General features: G+C 51.7%; 1 protein-coding gene across 1 annotated transcript in view; it reads right to left on the bottom strand.

Annotated features, from left to right (window-relative positions):
• The window catches only part of FAM83F (family with sequence similarity 83 member F), a 35,032-nt gene extending 29,386 nt beyond the window's left edge, over window positions 1–5,646 (bottom strand). Inside the window, exon 1 of the mRNA XM_039236352.1 lies at window positions 5,152–5,646. Within this exon, the coding sequence (XP_039092283.1) occupies window positions 5,152–5,646 (495 nt within the window). The remainder of the gene's footprint in view (window positions 1–5,151) is intronic.
• Between the last annotated feature and the right edge of the window lie 10,059 nt (window positions 5,647–15,705).

Here is a 15,705-nt window from a genome sequence, read left to right as displayed (position 1 = left end):
CCAGGTCACGTGGTCCCTGCTGTCCACCCCCATCAGCTGCCCACACCTCTAACCAAGCTGCTGACTGGGCAAACCACACCCCCTGCTCTGGTGCCTTCTCCCAAATCCCTCGGCCCCTTCCCCCAGTTTAGAGCATTCTTTTCTCTGCTGCCAGACAGTTTGTGACAATGGGGATTAAAGGAGTCTCCTGGGTAACGTGCAGTTCAACAAGGGCCTTCCCCAGACACTTGCTTCTCTAGAGGGATGGGGAAAGAGATGGGTGGCCAGCCACTCACACAAATCACTGGCCCTCTGTGACGGCTAAGGCCCTGCAAAGCAGACCAAGAGGAAGAAGGTGAATCTCGGCCCTTCCAAAGCTTCCGGCCCCCGAGGACAAAATGGGCTCTCCCAAAGTGGGCCATGTGCCAGACACATAGGCTGGACAAACAAGGTGCCACGTCCAAGAACAAAAAGGTCACTTTCGGATTGAAAATTTGATAAAGTGCCAAGAAAGAGGTGGCGCCTGAGCTGGGCCCTAAGGGAAAGGGGACAGAGCTGTCGGCCAGGGGAGGGGTAAGGTCAGGCCTGCGACCCATGCCCCTGTCCCCCATCAGCCAGGCAGGTCTGGCCCTCTCACTGCGATGGGAATGAAGAGCTGCTGGTTAATCAAAGCTGCCTAGTCCACCAGCCTCCCTCTCTTGGGCTGTGTTTGTCATCTTCCCCCAACAGGTAACCTGGGGAGGCTGTAAAATCTCCTTGTCCTTGGTCTAAAGATAAGTCCTTTTGGGGCACCTGGGTGTTCAGTCGGTTAAGCGTCCGACTTTGGCTCAGGTCATGATCTCGTGGTTTGTGGGTTCGAGCCCCGCATCAGGCTCTGTGCTGACTGCCAGCTCAGAGCCTAGAGGCTGTTTCAGATTCTGTGTCTTCCTCTCTCTCTGACCCTCCCCTGCTCACATTCTCTCTCTCTCTCTCTCTCTCGTGCTCTCTCTCACAGAAATAAATGAAAAACATTAAAAAAAAAAAAAAGATAAGTCCTTTCACCCTTTTGGACCTCAGAGTCCTCTTCCGAGAAATGAAGATAATATTATGTCTCACATGATGATTGAGGCTCAAAGGTTGTGGTAGGCAGTGAAGTGCATTTGGATGTGGGGCCCAGGAGTGCGGGGTCAAGGGTCGGTCCTGGAGATAGGGGGCCGGTAAGTTTTTTCTATTCCTGAAGCAAAGGCAATCTCTCTAAACCCACCCAGCAGCCTCTAAAATGGACACCACTGGGCACAAGGGAGCCTGGGTGCAAAGATGGGTGGATGCTTGGTGCAGTCTCGGCCTTCCTGTTGCGTCCGGACATGCTTGTAGCCAGGTCTCAGCGTCAAAGGCCCTTCCCTAACCCAGGTCTGGGTTCTCGCCCCTGCTGCCATGCCTGCGGCCAGGCACTCCTGCTGTATTCTAATGATGGCTCAGTGGACCATTAGGCTGCTTAAGAGCAGGGGTGTGTTTTATGTGTCTGTTTTCTACTCAAGTGCTCAGCACACAGTAACCTCGAGACATTTGTCCCAGGACCGGATGAACACTCTCCTCCCAAATCACGAGCCCCTCCAAACTGCACTAGCTTGGTTCTCACTTTGCCCTTGTAAATAAGAGCCCAAAGTTTCCCAATCTACAGGTGGTCTTGCTTGAAGTCTACTGCCTCCCCCTCCCCTCACCACCAACTCTCTGCAGTTACAATGATCTCAGCGACCCATGAAGTAGCCATCTCCCCTGGTCATCTCTGCCTGTGTGGGAGGGGCCAGGGACTCATTTCTCAGTCCCTGAAGGCAACTTTTCTGCCTATAGTTTAAGCAAAGTCCATCATTCAGTGACACTAAAATAAGCAGATCACTCAAGGGGGAAAGAAGAGCAGGAAACAAAACCCCACCCCATAGGTAAACATGCCCGCTTTTATAGCACAGCCCCAAGGGCCAATTCCATTGGCAGAGGCCTGGAAAGCAGGTAACTTGACTGCTGTACTCCCGGTTCCCTGGGCTGCACGTCCACACCCACTGGGCTGTGTCCTCACTGCCTCTGCCTCCCCCCTACCTCCCATCAGAGTTTCAAAGTATCCCCTAGTTAGGCTCCTTTCTCTGGATCTCTGCGGCCCAGGTTCGAAACCCTCACTAGCGTTCGGCTGCGGGCAAGTCCTGGCCACTCCCCTGTTTGTAGCTCAGGAATAAAACTGACAGCACCTCACAAGGTTATTCTGAAGATTAAAGGAGATAAAAGGAAAGTGTCTGGGACACAGTTGGACGTGCATCCCCTCCACAGTCCCCTCATATAACCAGCTCGGGCTGCCCCTTCTGCCCCCTCGGCAGGCTGACTCTCCCTGGAGACAGAGGAAACTCCCTGCCTCAGGGTGAAAAGGAAGGGGGTAGAATCTAGAGTAACAGCTGCTGTAAATAAGCTGGGGTGAGGGTGGGGCAGACAGTGGTCAGAGGGTGTAGCCTGTAGAGCCGAAGCCAGGGATCTGGATCTTTCCAAAACCAAGCACATGGCCTTCGGGCAAGCCCCTTTCTCCTCTGTGCCCCAGCTTCCTTCCCTGTGAAACAGGTCCACCCTCTTGTCCTGCCCACTTCACGTGGCCTTTGAGAAGAAGGTGCTGTACACACATGGGTGACAGTGAATACGTGTGGGGCCCAGAAGGGCTGGGAGTTGGGTGGGCACAGGCAGGGTCAGAAGCTGCCTCTTCCAGGGGGCGTGGTCACCTGCTTTGGACTCAGATCCTCAACCCAGGCCCTACACAGTACTTGGCTCCTGCCAGAGCTGCTTTCTGTTTTGAAGGAAAAATCTCTCATTCCTGCTACTAAGTCCCTTAATGGAGAAATTGCCCATTCCAGTGTCCTTCTCTTTCCCCTTTTCAACTCTGCAATTCACCTCCTTCAGGAAGCCCTCCTAGATTAGGCATATCAGACTCAAAAACACTTTTTCTTCCAGCACATCCCCCAGCATTTGAGTTAACTTTTGGACGGCAAAGACCACAGCTTATATCCTTCTACGGCTAGTGCCGGGCACACAGGGCACCCAGGAAATAGCGACTAGTTAAATATGTACATATTGGATGTGTTCACAATTGTTAAAGTTACTGTCTTTAAATATTTAAAGAGCTAAGGACATTACATTACACAGGAGGCTCCTGACACCCCAATGGGACCAGCGGCCCCAGTGGGCAGGAGTCCTGTCTCTTCCTTTGGTAACAGGTGCACCCCCCCTGCCCCCCTCCCCCCGTCGTTGTGACCTGGCCAGCTTCATTCAAGCTGCTCAGTTTAATCCTGCCGCAATGTCATCAGACAGCAGGGCAGGGTAGGACAGTGGTTATGACCAAGGACTCTGGCTTTCAAATCCTAGTGCAGCCACTAAGTAGCTGTGTGCCCTTTGGCAAATACCTGCTCTGAATCCAAACAAACAAACAAATAAGCAAATAATAAGGAAAATAACCATCTTGCCTAGTTGTCATCACAAGCAAATGAGAAAATAAAAGCAAATTAGTAGCAGAGTGGCTGGCACATATTAAGCGCTAACAAATCAAGGCGTTTGGTGACACCTGACCCCGTACCCAGCTGCAGCCTGCAGCACAGTACGACCATCCTGGTCCTTTCTCCTCTTCTCAAACTTGCTTTTCTCTTTTGCAGAATGCAATATACAAAGAAAGCTCAGGCAGATAAGGAGGAATTTCTTAGAGAGGGAGTGCAGGAAAGTCAGCCCTTCCTTCCGGCAGCCAATCTAGCTAACAACCTGCATCACCCCTTCCAGGAGGAGAAGTGCCACGACTGGTCTTTCTAGATTAGTCTTCCCTCCCAGGCCACTTCAGCCTCCAGAGGTTACAGAACTCCAACCACATCCATTGAGTTGAATTAGAACGGTGAACCCAAGTCACTCCTGTTTTATATTCTGAACTGGGCAAAAAAGGCTGCTGGTGTCTTTGGTTTTTTTTTTGGTTTTTTATATTTATTTACTTTTTGAGAGGGGGGAGGAGCAGAGAGAAGGAAAGAAAATCCAAGCAGGCCTCCACACTGTCAGCACAGAGCCCGATTTGGGGTTCGAACTCACAACCATGAGATCATGACCTGAGCTGAAACAAAGAGCCGGATGTTTAACCAACTGAGCCACCCAGGCGCCCCTAAGCTGCTGGTGTTTCTTAACAAATCTCTGTGTAGGGAGGTCAGGTATAGCAAATAAAAATACAGAATGCCACATTAAATTAGAATTTCAGATAAACAACAAATAACATCTTAGTATCAATATGTCCCATGCGTTTTTGAGGCAAACTAATACTAAAAGTTAGTTGTTGTTTACCTGAAATTCAAATTTAATGGATGTCCTATATTTTATCTGAAAACCCTACCCAGGTTCCCCTAGCCAAGGGCACAGAGTAAAGATTAAACTCTTCCCCCTTCCCCACAACCTACTGGCCCATCAGTATACCAACCAGCCATTCTGGAAACACTCCTTTCAACCCCCAAACAGAGAAGCCACAATCACTGAGAGCTGCCACCCCATCCCCAGCTGGTGAGTCCAGACAAAGTGTCCAGCACAGAGCCAGGCACAGAGTGGGTGCTCAAAATACATTTCTTCATTCATTCCTGGCTGCTTGACTTCTAGTACTGGTCCCCAGGGGTATGTGAATGCCAGGCCTGTGTTGACTCTGGGGGCCCTCCTAAGAGCACATAGCATGGCTAGGGTAAGGGTGCAGAAGTCACGCCACCCAGGTCCTCGGGATGACTGAAGACAAAATGAAAAAATGGTCTAAGGTATGTTTTGTAAATCCCAGGGCATCACATGGGTTATTATCAAGACCTTTGAGTGGCCCACTTTTCCACAAAACCCCACAGCCCCCATTCTTCTCTATAGAGAGGAACCCGACTGGGAAATAAAAGCACAGAGCAGAGGAAAGCCAGCCCTCTGGACACGGCAATAATGACGACCAACAACTGTCCAGCACTTTGTAATTCGCCAAACACATTCACATCCATCTTCTCTAGAGGTCTCACCAGTCCCCCTGACTTAAGGGAAGGTTCTGGGCCCATTTTCCAGAGAGTGGTCAGGAAGTCCTGCCCCAGGCCCTGTCTCTGAGATTGGGTCCGGTCCAAGGGGCTGCAGTTCGTGGGGGGGGGGGGGGGGGGGGGGGTCGGAGGCGGGGCCTACCTTCTGCGCCTGTTGGATCATCTGCCTGACCACCTGCTTGAGGTGGGGCGCCTTCTCCTCCTTGGGGGGGTGGGTAAAGAGGGTGACGCGGCTCACGCCGCGGTAGACGCCGGTTTCCGTCCAGCCCAGATCCAGCGGGGGCACCTCGGTGTCAGAGCGGTCGGGCCAGTAGGCGAGGGACTCTTCGGGCTCGGCAGGGGCCTGGGCTGGGGCCTTGGCCTTGGCCTTGCTCTTGCCCCGAGCCGCAGCGGCGGCGGCGGCGGCGGCATCCTCGTAGGGGCTCCAGGAGGCGCGGAGGGCCTGACGCTCCTGGCTGGAGAGGAAGTCCCGAAGCCGCTCCTTCTTGACCCGCTCGCGGTAGGCCTGCTCGCCGCCGCCCAGCAGCGCCTCCAGCGCGGCCCGCCGCCGCTCGCAGTAGTAGAAGGCGGCCTGCGCCTCGGTCACCCTCTCGTTCACGTGCGCCTCGTCCAGGCAGCTCAGCTGGGACTCGGCCATGGCGCCTCGGCCGCCCGTCCCGGCCCGGGCCGCGGCCCCCGTCCCACCGCCGCACCTGGAGCCGAGGGGCGGGGCTGCCTCACCTGGCCGCGAGGTCGGCCAATCGGCGCGGGCCGGGGCGCAGGCGCGGCCGTCGGGCGGGGAGGGGCGGCCGCGCCCTCCGCCTGCGGGCCCCTAGCCGGGCGGGTGGCCTGGGGGGGCGGGGGGCGTCCCAGGGGCAGCGGCTGGGCCTAGGCCTGCTGGGCCCGGCCCGGGTCGGGGGCTCCAGGATGGGCAGGAACCTGCAGGGGGCGGGTGGTCCAAGTTAGACGCACGTGAGGCCTCTGGCCCGCGTCTTCCTCCCACGCTGCGACCCTTGGCGGCGATCCCACCCTTCCCGCCGCCTGCCAGGGCCGGACACGGACGTAGCAGGCGCGCACTCATCTTCCCTGCAGTTATGGCCACGAGCACGTGCTTTGGCCTGGGTGCCTCTGGGGTGGTGGATGTGACTACTCCCCCCGTTGAGGGTCTGGGGGCCCTGCAGCCAGACGGGATTGTGACGGTTGAGGGGGGCAGTGGGTGTGCAAAAGCAAAATGCTAATAAAACCCCCAGCCCCTGGCCCACATGTCCCAGTTCTGAGATCAGAGGGCTCCAGAAGCTGTCAATACAGCACCTTCACCACGAAAAAATTTCTTAAAAAAAGAAAAAAAAAATTCCAAATACTGCAAAGATGTAAGCGGCAGCGGTGGAATTTCCCCCCATTTTAATTTGAAGTGATGTGTGTGTGTGTGTGTGCGTATGTGTGTGTGTGTTTGGGCAAGATAGGCTGCCAGAGGCCTGATTACTATATTAGTGATTCAAAGTACATGTTTGAGCTCAAGGAAAGAAGCCACACACACACACACGCACACACACACACGCACATGCACATGCACACGCGCGCACACACACCACCAGCAGCCGGCTGCTCTGCTGTTTCCCATTGGATTAAATACAATCTTCTTAGTCATTAACATATTATTTTGTTCATGCACTGCTGTACAATTTGATTCTCCACATTCAAAATATTTTCAGATCATAGCAACCAAAGGTTCACATTTCTCCCATTTTATAGCACAGCATCTCAGAGCTGGAAGAAGCATTAGAAACTAGTCCAACCCCCTCATTTTACAACTGAGGAACTTGAGGCCTTGAAGCACGTGGTTTACCCAGGCCTCCCAGAAAAGGAGAGGCAGTGCATGGTGACTATTGGGTTCTCTGTGTCTCAGGGATCTTTGCCCTACATCTCAGCCACCTTCGACCTTTCTCCTTACAAAATGACAGAAGGCTCCTCAGGACCTGATTTAAAACCCCCAGGTATTCGAAGAGGTTGCTTACTATTTCTGGACCTTCCTTTGAAGGTGTGAAAAAATGAGGGTTAGATTTTCAAATATCTGTCACTGTTGTGACAGTCGTTCGTTCTGGCACCCAGTGTCAGCCCAAAGATCTGTGGCGGTGGGCAGTGGCTGCCTGTCACCTTGGCACCCTTAGGAATTGCCCAGGCCTCTTAATTAATGGCAACATTCTACTCTTAACTAATCTTTAAACATATTTCATTTTAGAATGGAGAGCATTTAGTTTGCTTCCTGTGATTTTGAGGCTCTAAGAGATGCCAGACTGTGGGGCATAGAGGAGCTGGGGGTGGGGGGAAGGTGGGTGGGAGGAACACAGAGATACTCAGGATAACACAGGTGTGACGAAAGTGCTTTGATCAACCCAAGCAGCAGTGCTTTGGGCACAGACATTTACTCAACGCCCACTATGTGCCTGGCACGCAGTATGCACTTAGCACATAGTTCTTTAAAACAGAATGAATTAGGGCCAAGAGAAAGGTATGTGCAATGAGCTGCGGGGACTGTGGGGGAAGAAATCATTAATCTGTCCAATGGGATGTGGATAAGACAGGCTTCACTCAGCAGGAGGGGGTTTTGAGTGGAGCCTAAAGCATGAGATTTCAAGGGGACAGAGGGAGTGAAGACACTTCGGGCAGAGGGAGATGGCCAGCGAGCATCATGCTTATGTCAGGCACATGTGGCTTCGGGTCAAGATACTTAACCCTCAGAGCCTTAGTGCCCTCAACTGCAAAATGGGGTAACAGTGCTACTTCCTCTCAGATTGTTGTTGGGATTAAATGAGATCTGGTATTGATTTAATTTGCTTTTGCGGTTGATGGTAGAAAAGGGTTTCTTTCTTTCTTTCTTTCATGTTTATTTATTTTTAAGAGAACAGAGACAGTGTTAGCGTGGGGGAGGGGCAGAGAGAGAGGGAGACACAGAATCCAAAGCAGGCTCCAGGCTCTGAGCTGTCAGCACAGAGCCCGATGCAGGGCCCAAACCCATGAACTACGAGATCATGACCTGAGAAGTTGGATGCTTAACTGACTGAGCCACCCAGGCTCCCCTAGAAAGGGGGTTACAACAGTGCTTCTAACTCCAGGGCATAGAAATCCCCTGGAGGATCTTGTGAAAATGCAGATTCTGATTCAGTGGGTCTGAGGTGAGGCCTGAGATCTGCATTTCTAGCAAGTTCCTGGGTTATGCTGGTGGCGCTGGTTCACAGACCACACTTTGCATAGCGAAGATTTATTTAGAGTCCAGTGAATAAGAGCATGAACTTTCATGTCACAGAGTCTTGGGATGGAATCTCACTTTCTTGATAAGCTGTGTGTCCCTGAGAAAGTTACTTCCCTTTTCTGAGCCGTGGGCACATCTTCAGTGAAATCTGTGCAATAAAAAATTCTACCTTATAGGCCTTCCTGAAAAGGGAAATAAGTGTATGGGTATATATTGCTCCGTGAAATATCTAGCCTAGCAGAGAAGCCAGGAAAGGGTAGTTAGCGCTAACGTGTGGGACTGGAAAGAGAGAGACATTGGAGCCCAACTGTGGGGACCTTGATTTTTTATCTTATTCTGTAGCTAGAGAGGAGGCACTGAAGGTTATTAAGAGACAGATATGATCATTAAAAACAGCAGCAATTACCACGTGCCAGGCACTGTGCTAAATATTTTATGGATCTACAAATGAATTCATGTGACCCTATTTTAAAAATTATTAGTATCCCCATTTTGTTTATTTTTAAATGTTTGTTTATTTATTTATTTATTTAGAGCAAGAGAGAGAAAGCACGAGTTTGAGTGAGTGAACAGGGGAGGGGCAGAGAGAGAGAGAGGGAGAGAGAGAATCCCTAGGAGGCTTTGTCGATCCCATGAACTGTGAGATCATGACCTGAATCAAAAGTTGAACATTCAACCGACTGAGCCACGTAGGCACCTCTATTATCCCCGTTTTATAGGTAAGAAAACTGAAGCACAGGGAGGTTCAGTAGCTTACTCTAGGTCACCTAGTTAGTGAGTAGGAGAGTCAGGACTCAAACCCAGATCATCTGATTCCTGATCTTGTGTACCCACCCACCCTGCTATGCCACCTTAGTTGAGATTAGAAAGGGGCATTCATAAGAGACGATGTTCCCCTTGCTTAATCATTTCTCCAATCAGCAAATATTTGCTGAATGCCTAGCATGGTGTTCCAGGTTAGAAATCATTCATTCATTTATGACATAGATAACATGCTTACTGAGCCTTACTAAGCACAAGGTTCTGTTCTAGGTGCAACAGTGCAGCTCTGAACAAAACCAGGTCTTTGCTCATGCAGAGCTCACGTCGAAATGCAACGATTAAGACCTGGTTTTTTATTTTTAAAATTTTTTAATGTTTTATTTTTATTTCTGAGAGAGAGTCAGTGTGAGCAGGGGAGGGTCAGAGAGAGAGGGAGACACAGAATCTGAAGCAGGCTCCAAGCTCTGAGCTGGCTGTCAGCACAGAGCCCTATGCGGGGCTCGAACCCACGAACCATGAGATCATGACCTAGCTGTAGTCGGACATTTAACCGACTGAGCCACCCAGGCATCCCGATCAAGACCTGGTTTGTGTTGGGGCGCCTGAGTGGCTCAGTCGGTTAAGTGTCCGACTTCAGCTCAGGTCATGACCTCATGGTTTGTGAGTTCGAGTCCTGTGTCGGGCTCCTCTGTGCTGACAGCTCGGAGCCTGGAGCCTGCTTTGGAATCTGTGACTCCCTCTCTCTCTGTCCCCCTCCCCACTCCTGCTCTGTCTCTGTCTCTCAAAAAATAAACATTACAAAAGAATTTAAGACCTGGTTTGTCTTCTCAAGGAGCACAAATGTTATGTGACAGAACTTGGAATTGGACAGAAGGTGAGAATCGGAATAGAATATTTTAGGAAGAGTTCACACTGGACAAGATCTCTCCTAGATGTAACTGATATGAGGCACACTGTGCTCTTTTTGTAATATTCCCCTTTAGGGACCAATGACTTATTTATTCAGCTAACATTTTTGAGCTGTGAACGTGTCCTAGATAACATGCTCGCCACTGGGAATAAAAAAGAGGATTCAGCCATGATAGCTAGCTGTCCTGGTGGCTGCCTTGTTGAGCTGGGAGGCAGATATCCACAGCTGTCTTTGTGAAGCAGAGGATATTGGCTGCTCTCAGAGACGTCGCAGGCGGTGGAAACATTTTACCATATAATCATCTAATCTGGTGCGTCCCTAATCCTGTGAAGTAGACTGTGGAAAAGAATTCCAGGGGGGTGTCAAAGATGAATAAACTGAGGTCCTGGAGGATCTGTTCCAGGTTATCAGCTGATAAGTAGAAACACTGCGGCACCTGTCCTCGAAGACTGACCCCCCCCCAGGCCTTCGAACGCTCTGTGCATTATTATCGCTGAGATTTTTTTAAAAGCCTAAACCCGTGGGGAAATGGATTCCTTTTAGGCACAAGCTCTATCTCCTTTCTGTCTGGGGATGGCCCATGAGGCGGCGACACCCTAAGAGAAAGCCTCTGGCCTGTACCAGTCTCTCCAGTCTTGGGTCTGGAATTTACCCTGAGCTAGGGAAGCCTGTCAAGCTGGCACTTCCAATATCAGAGGCCCCTTTGCCCAAGGTGACTGAGTCTTCCTGAGAAGTGCTGCTTCCTCCTCCGGCAGATGCTGCCCCTCCCACCTTGGCACTCGGTTCACCTTCCTCCCTCCCCAGGGCACGCTGCCGGCTGTGTGTGCCATAAAGAGACGACACCTTGTAGTTAATGCTAATTGTCACTGTGTTCATCTCTGTGCGTGTCTAGCCCTCCTGTGTAATTCGAGTCCCAAAATAGCCCACTTCATGATAGATCAGATAACCATTCTCCAGGGTTGACTTTTTCTCCTCTGGGGGAATTCGTATCCTGAGCGCCTGTGGTGAAACCTCCGGGAATCTTTGTGGCTGCCTGGGGGTCTCAGTTGGCTAAGCGTCCGACCTCGGCTCAGGTCATGATCTCAACGGCTCTTGAGTTCAAGCGCCACATTGGGCTTTGTGCTGTCAATGCAGAGCCTGCCTCAGATCCCCTGTCCCCCTCTCAAAAATAAACATTTAAAAAACCCTTTGGGGCCCCTTCGTGCCTGCCGCCTATCCTCCAGCCATAAGAGGAGGTGGCTGGAGCTGGCACCGTGGGGAGGAGGGTGCGGGTCCTAGGACTGAGCTAAATGACCCCTTTCACCTCTGATCGGCTCTGCCGGCCCAGAGGAAGGAACACAGCGGGGCCTCTCCCCGGCCGGTCATGACTTACTGAAAGCTTCATCTTTTCATTCATGAACGGTTTGCCGAGTACGGATTGGGCACTAGGCAAGTCCCTGTCCTCGCAGAACTTCCAGACTCGGGGACTTTGTATTCAGCCTGTATCCACACTCTGCAGCCGCCCCCACTTCCCCAGACAGTCAGGATCCCTGGTTTATCCACACCTCCCTGCTGCTCCTTCCCAGCTGCTTCATCCACCCCTAAGGCCGGTGGCCCCCAGGGCCCGTCTCTGGCCTTCTTTCCTTTAGGCTGTACATACTCCGAGGGCGGTCCCACCTCTCCCTGGCTGGAATGGCTTTCATGCTTCCATCTCAGCTCCAGAACATTCTCCTCCACTCCAGACCAGCTCATCCGGCTGCCTGCTGGTCACCTCTACTCGGACATCTCCCCTCCCCCACCCCCAGGCACCTCCGCCTCCAGGGAGGTCTCAAGAGGAACCCACACCCGCTTCTCTTCAACCCCCTTCCCCACTGTTCTTTCTGGATCTCTCTCCTCCAGAATGATACCACCACCTGCCTGGTAGCCCAAGTGGGAAACGTGCATGGGTCTTGACTCTTCTCCCTCTCTCACTGCTACCGGGCCAGAAGAGGCTTCTTCTGCACTCTCTCTTTGGTCTTGTTCACTCCATCCTAGCTGCCACCCATCCCCGGCTCCCCCCAGCCCCCCGCATTTCTGCAAGAGCCTCCTACCTCAATTTTCCCTGCCTTAAAACCCTTCTAAAATGCAAATATACCAGATAATTCCTTGCATGAAACTCTTCTAGGGTTCCCCACTATCGCCACACCAAAGCCCAGGTGCCTTGTGGCCGTTTATGGTCCAAACCATTTAGATTTCTTCTGTCTACTCCCCCTTCCTTGACATGTGGTGTCTTGGCTTAGGGAGCCTCCCCGCCTCCCGAAATGCTTTCCTCTCCAGGCCACCAGCTACTCTACTGAAGCCTTTGGTCTTCAGTTTGGTCACTGCATCCATGGGGGCTCCTGGTTCTTCAGGGCTGGGGTAGGCGCCCTCACTTCATGCCTAGCCTCAGTTAAACTCAAGTTCTGTATGGCAATGGCTTGTCTCCCCCCACGGGTGGGAGGCTACTTGGGGGCAGGACGGTCTTCTTCATCAAGGTGTTCCCAGGTGTTGTACCTTAAATGCTGGATTTTTGCCCTGGTCCCCCCCCACTCCTCCACCATTTTACTTCAGACTGACTGGGAATACCTTCTTAAAACTGGACAGGATTTTCTCATTTCCCCTGGCATACAGTAAGAACTTAACAATAAGAGCCTGGGATGCAAAAGGCGATTTCAAATGAATGGGAGTCCTTCTTTAGCCATTCAGTTTAACAGTGTGACTGTGTGTGTGTGTGTGTGTGTGTGTGAGAGAGAGAGAGAGAGAGGGAGAGAGAAAGAGAGAGAGAGAGAGAATTTGATATGTGGTAGGTATAGGACATGGTGGGCATTTTAAAAAAGTAAGCTGTATGCCCCGACATGGGGCTCATACCCATGACCCTGAGTTCAAGAGTCACATGCCAGGGGAGCCTGGGTGGCTCAGTCGGTTAAGCATCTGACTTCCGCTCCAGTCATGATGTTGTGGTTTGTGAGTTCGAGCCCCATGTCAGGTTCTGTGCTGACAGCTCAGAGCCTGGAGCCTGCTTTGGATTCTGTGTCTTCCTCTTTCTCTGCCCCTCCCCCACGTGCTCTCTTTCTCTCTCTCTCAAAAATAAAGAAACATTAAAAAACAAAACAAAAGTAACAAATTAATCAAAATTAAATGAAAGTAAGAAATTCAGGGGTGGCTGGCTGGCTCAGATGGTAGAGCATATGATTCTTCATCTAAGGGTCATGAGTTTGAGCCCCACGTTGTACATGGAGTTTATTTTTAAAAATTTACTTATTAAAAAAATTTTTTTAATGTTTATTTTTCAGAGAGAGAGAGAGACAGAGCATGAGTGGGGGAGGGACAAAGAGAGAGGGAGACACAGAATCCAAAGCAGGCTCCAGGCTCTGAGCTGTCGGCACAGAGCCTGACATGGGGCTCAAACTCACTAACAGTGAGATCATGACTTGAGCCGAAGTTGAATGCTTATCCGACTGAACCACCTAGGTGCCCTGCATGGAGTCTACTTAAAAAAAAATCTTTGAAAAACAAATTAAAAGTAAGAAATTCTGTTCCTCAGCCACACAGGCCGCATCTGAAGTGCTCAATAGCCAATGGGGCCAATGGCTCTCATACTGGATGGTGCAGATATAGAACATTTCCATCATGGTGGAACACTTTTTAATGTTCATTTGTTTATTTTGAGAGAGAGAGAGAGCACAAGCAGGGAAGGGGCAGACAGAGAGGGAGGGAGAGAGAGAGAGGGGGAGGGAGAGAGAGGAGAGAGAGAATCCCAAGTAGGCTTTGTGCTGCCAGTACAGAGCCTGATGTGGGGCTGGAACTCCTGAACCGCGAATTTATGGCCTGAGCCAAAACCAGTAGACAAACCGACTGAGCCACCCAGGTGCCCAGAAAGTTCTTTTACATGGTGTTGCTATAGGAACTCAAATGCAGGGACAGGTACTCCAGGGCTGAGGAGCTAGGAGGGCTTGTCCAGGGAGGTGGACCTCGGGCTGGGCTTTATAGGACTTAAAACACACGGGGAAGGTGGCGGAGTGTTCGAGGCAGCAGTGACTCCCAGGAGAACAGGGAAATTGTATCCTCCTTGTCTGCATGCCAGCCTCTCATAGGGACCTGGCACTAAGGGAATGTCGCATGGATGAATGAATACATGAATGAGTAAATGAATGTAATGATCAAGGCAAATACAGACGAAACAAACTAATTTGGATCATGGTGTGTGTGTATATTTTTGTCTTGTGTGTGTACACGTGTAGGTGTGTATACATGTGCACACGTATATATGCGCGTGTGTGTGCATGTGTGTACATGTAACTACACATATGCGAATATGTACAAGTACATGTTCAGGGATGGGGGAAGGACAGAGAGAGGCAATGGGCCAGAAATATCGGTTGCTCCATGAACGGTTTTGAATCTCTGACGTCCAGGGTGAGTTTGAAGTTAGCTCTGTGGGCAGCTGGGAGCCACAGATGGCGTGTGAGCTGGGAAATGGCGGGCTGTGCCTGGCAGAGTGCACGGGATGGGCCAGAGGCAGAGAGGACCCCTGGTGCGCTTCAATAACATGTGCTCTTAGGGAGAGCCGGCTGCCCCAGATCTAAGGCTGGGGAGGGGCTCCGAAGGAAGTCACGGAGGGGATGGAGTTTTCTCTCGCTTCTTCCTGGTAGCGGCACAAAGGTCCTGGGGTGGCATGCCCTGCTAGGCAGTGCAGGCAGCGTGGGGTGGCTTGAGCAACCTTCACCCCCGGAGGGCACAGTGCTGCTGACGAACCAACTCCCCGCTTCCCAGGAGCTTGCAGTGCCGGGAACTGGGTGTGTCTGAAACATTTTTAGACAAATTTTCAGACAGCTCTGGCCCCGACCAGGGGACCTGGGCTGGCGTGACTTATTTAGTGTTGGTTCATCCCTGTTTTCGGGGACTAGACCAGAGGGCACAGGCGCTGAGCCCAGCCACCTCTCCAGGGCAAGGCCAGAAGAGCCATATCAGGAGACGGTTGGACAGAGGAAGAGTTGCTCTCTGAGGGTGGAATCAAGGAGGGCTTTGTGAAGGAGGTGGCATTTTCCCTGGGCTGCAGGCTGGCTAGGACATGGACAGGGGGCAATAGGAAGGGTAGGGGACTCCAGGCGGAGGACCTGCAAGCCAAGTCAATCGCCAAAGGAGAGATTTGCACAGCATGGTTCAGGACAGAGAGTAACCCAGAGGCCTCCCCCCCCACCCCCACCCCCAGTCTCTGGGAGGCAGCTTAAACCTCAAGCCAGGAATGCTTGAGGAGGGGGCAGTTTTTAGTAGAGAAGGTTCCAGAGACTGGAGGCAGGCAGAGCAGCCAGAGGAAGTGACAGCAGCTCCAGAACTGGCCATACTCCCTTCAAGAATCACTCCTTTATTTGGCCCAAACCCTCAGCACTTTGTCCCTTACAGGTGGGGGCAGCCGTCCCTAGGAAGGAGGTGGGCAAAGTCTACTCCCAAAGTTGATTTACCGCCTCAGTAGGCTATCGGTGTGATAGGTGCAGAGAGACGCACCCTGAGGAGGACTGAGTACAGGACAGGCAAGTTTCAAAGGAAAGGAGGCCTTTGCAACAACATGTCGCCGGGGGTGGGGTGGGGTGGGGTGGGGTGGGGTGGGGAGAAGAAGGCTGCTTCTGCCACGGTGGAAGGCGTAGCGGGGTCGCCCTCTATTTGCTAGGCCCTCACCAAGCAGTTCTTATAATTTTGTTCCTTTCTCAGGACACTTAGTGCTATTGTCTCTGGTTCTCTAGCTTAGCTCAGAGAGGTCAGGTAACTTGTCCAGGCTCACACAGTCAGTGGCAGAGTCT

This window comes from Hyaena hyaena, unplaced genomic scaffold (genome assembly GCF_003009895.1).
Source record: "Hyaena hyaena isolate Hyena2069 unplaced genomic scaffold, ASM300989v1 scaffold_4, whole genome shotgun sequence".
Classification (NCBI taxonomy): Eukaryota; Metazoa; Chordata; class Mammalia; order Carnivora; family Hyaenidae; genus Hyaena; species Hyaena hyaena.
The sequence above is the reverse complement of the archived record's forward strand: the minus strand, read 5'-3'. Positions and strand labels throughout refer to the sequence as shown.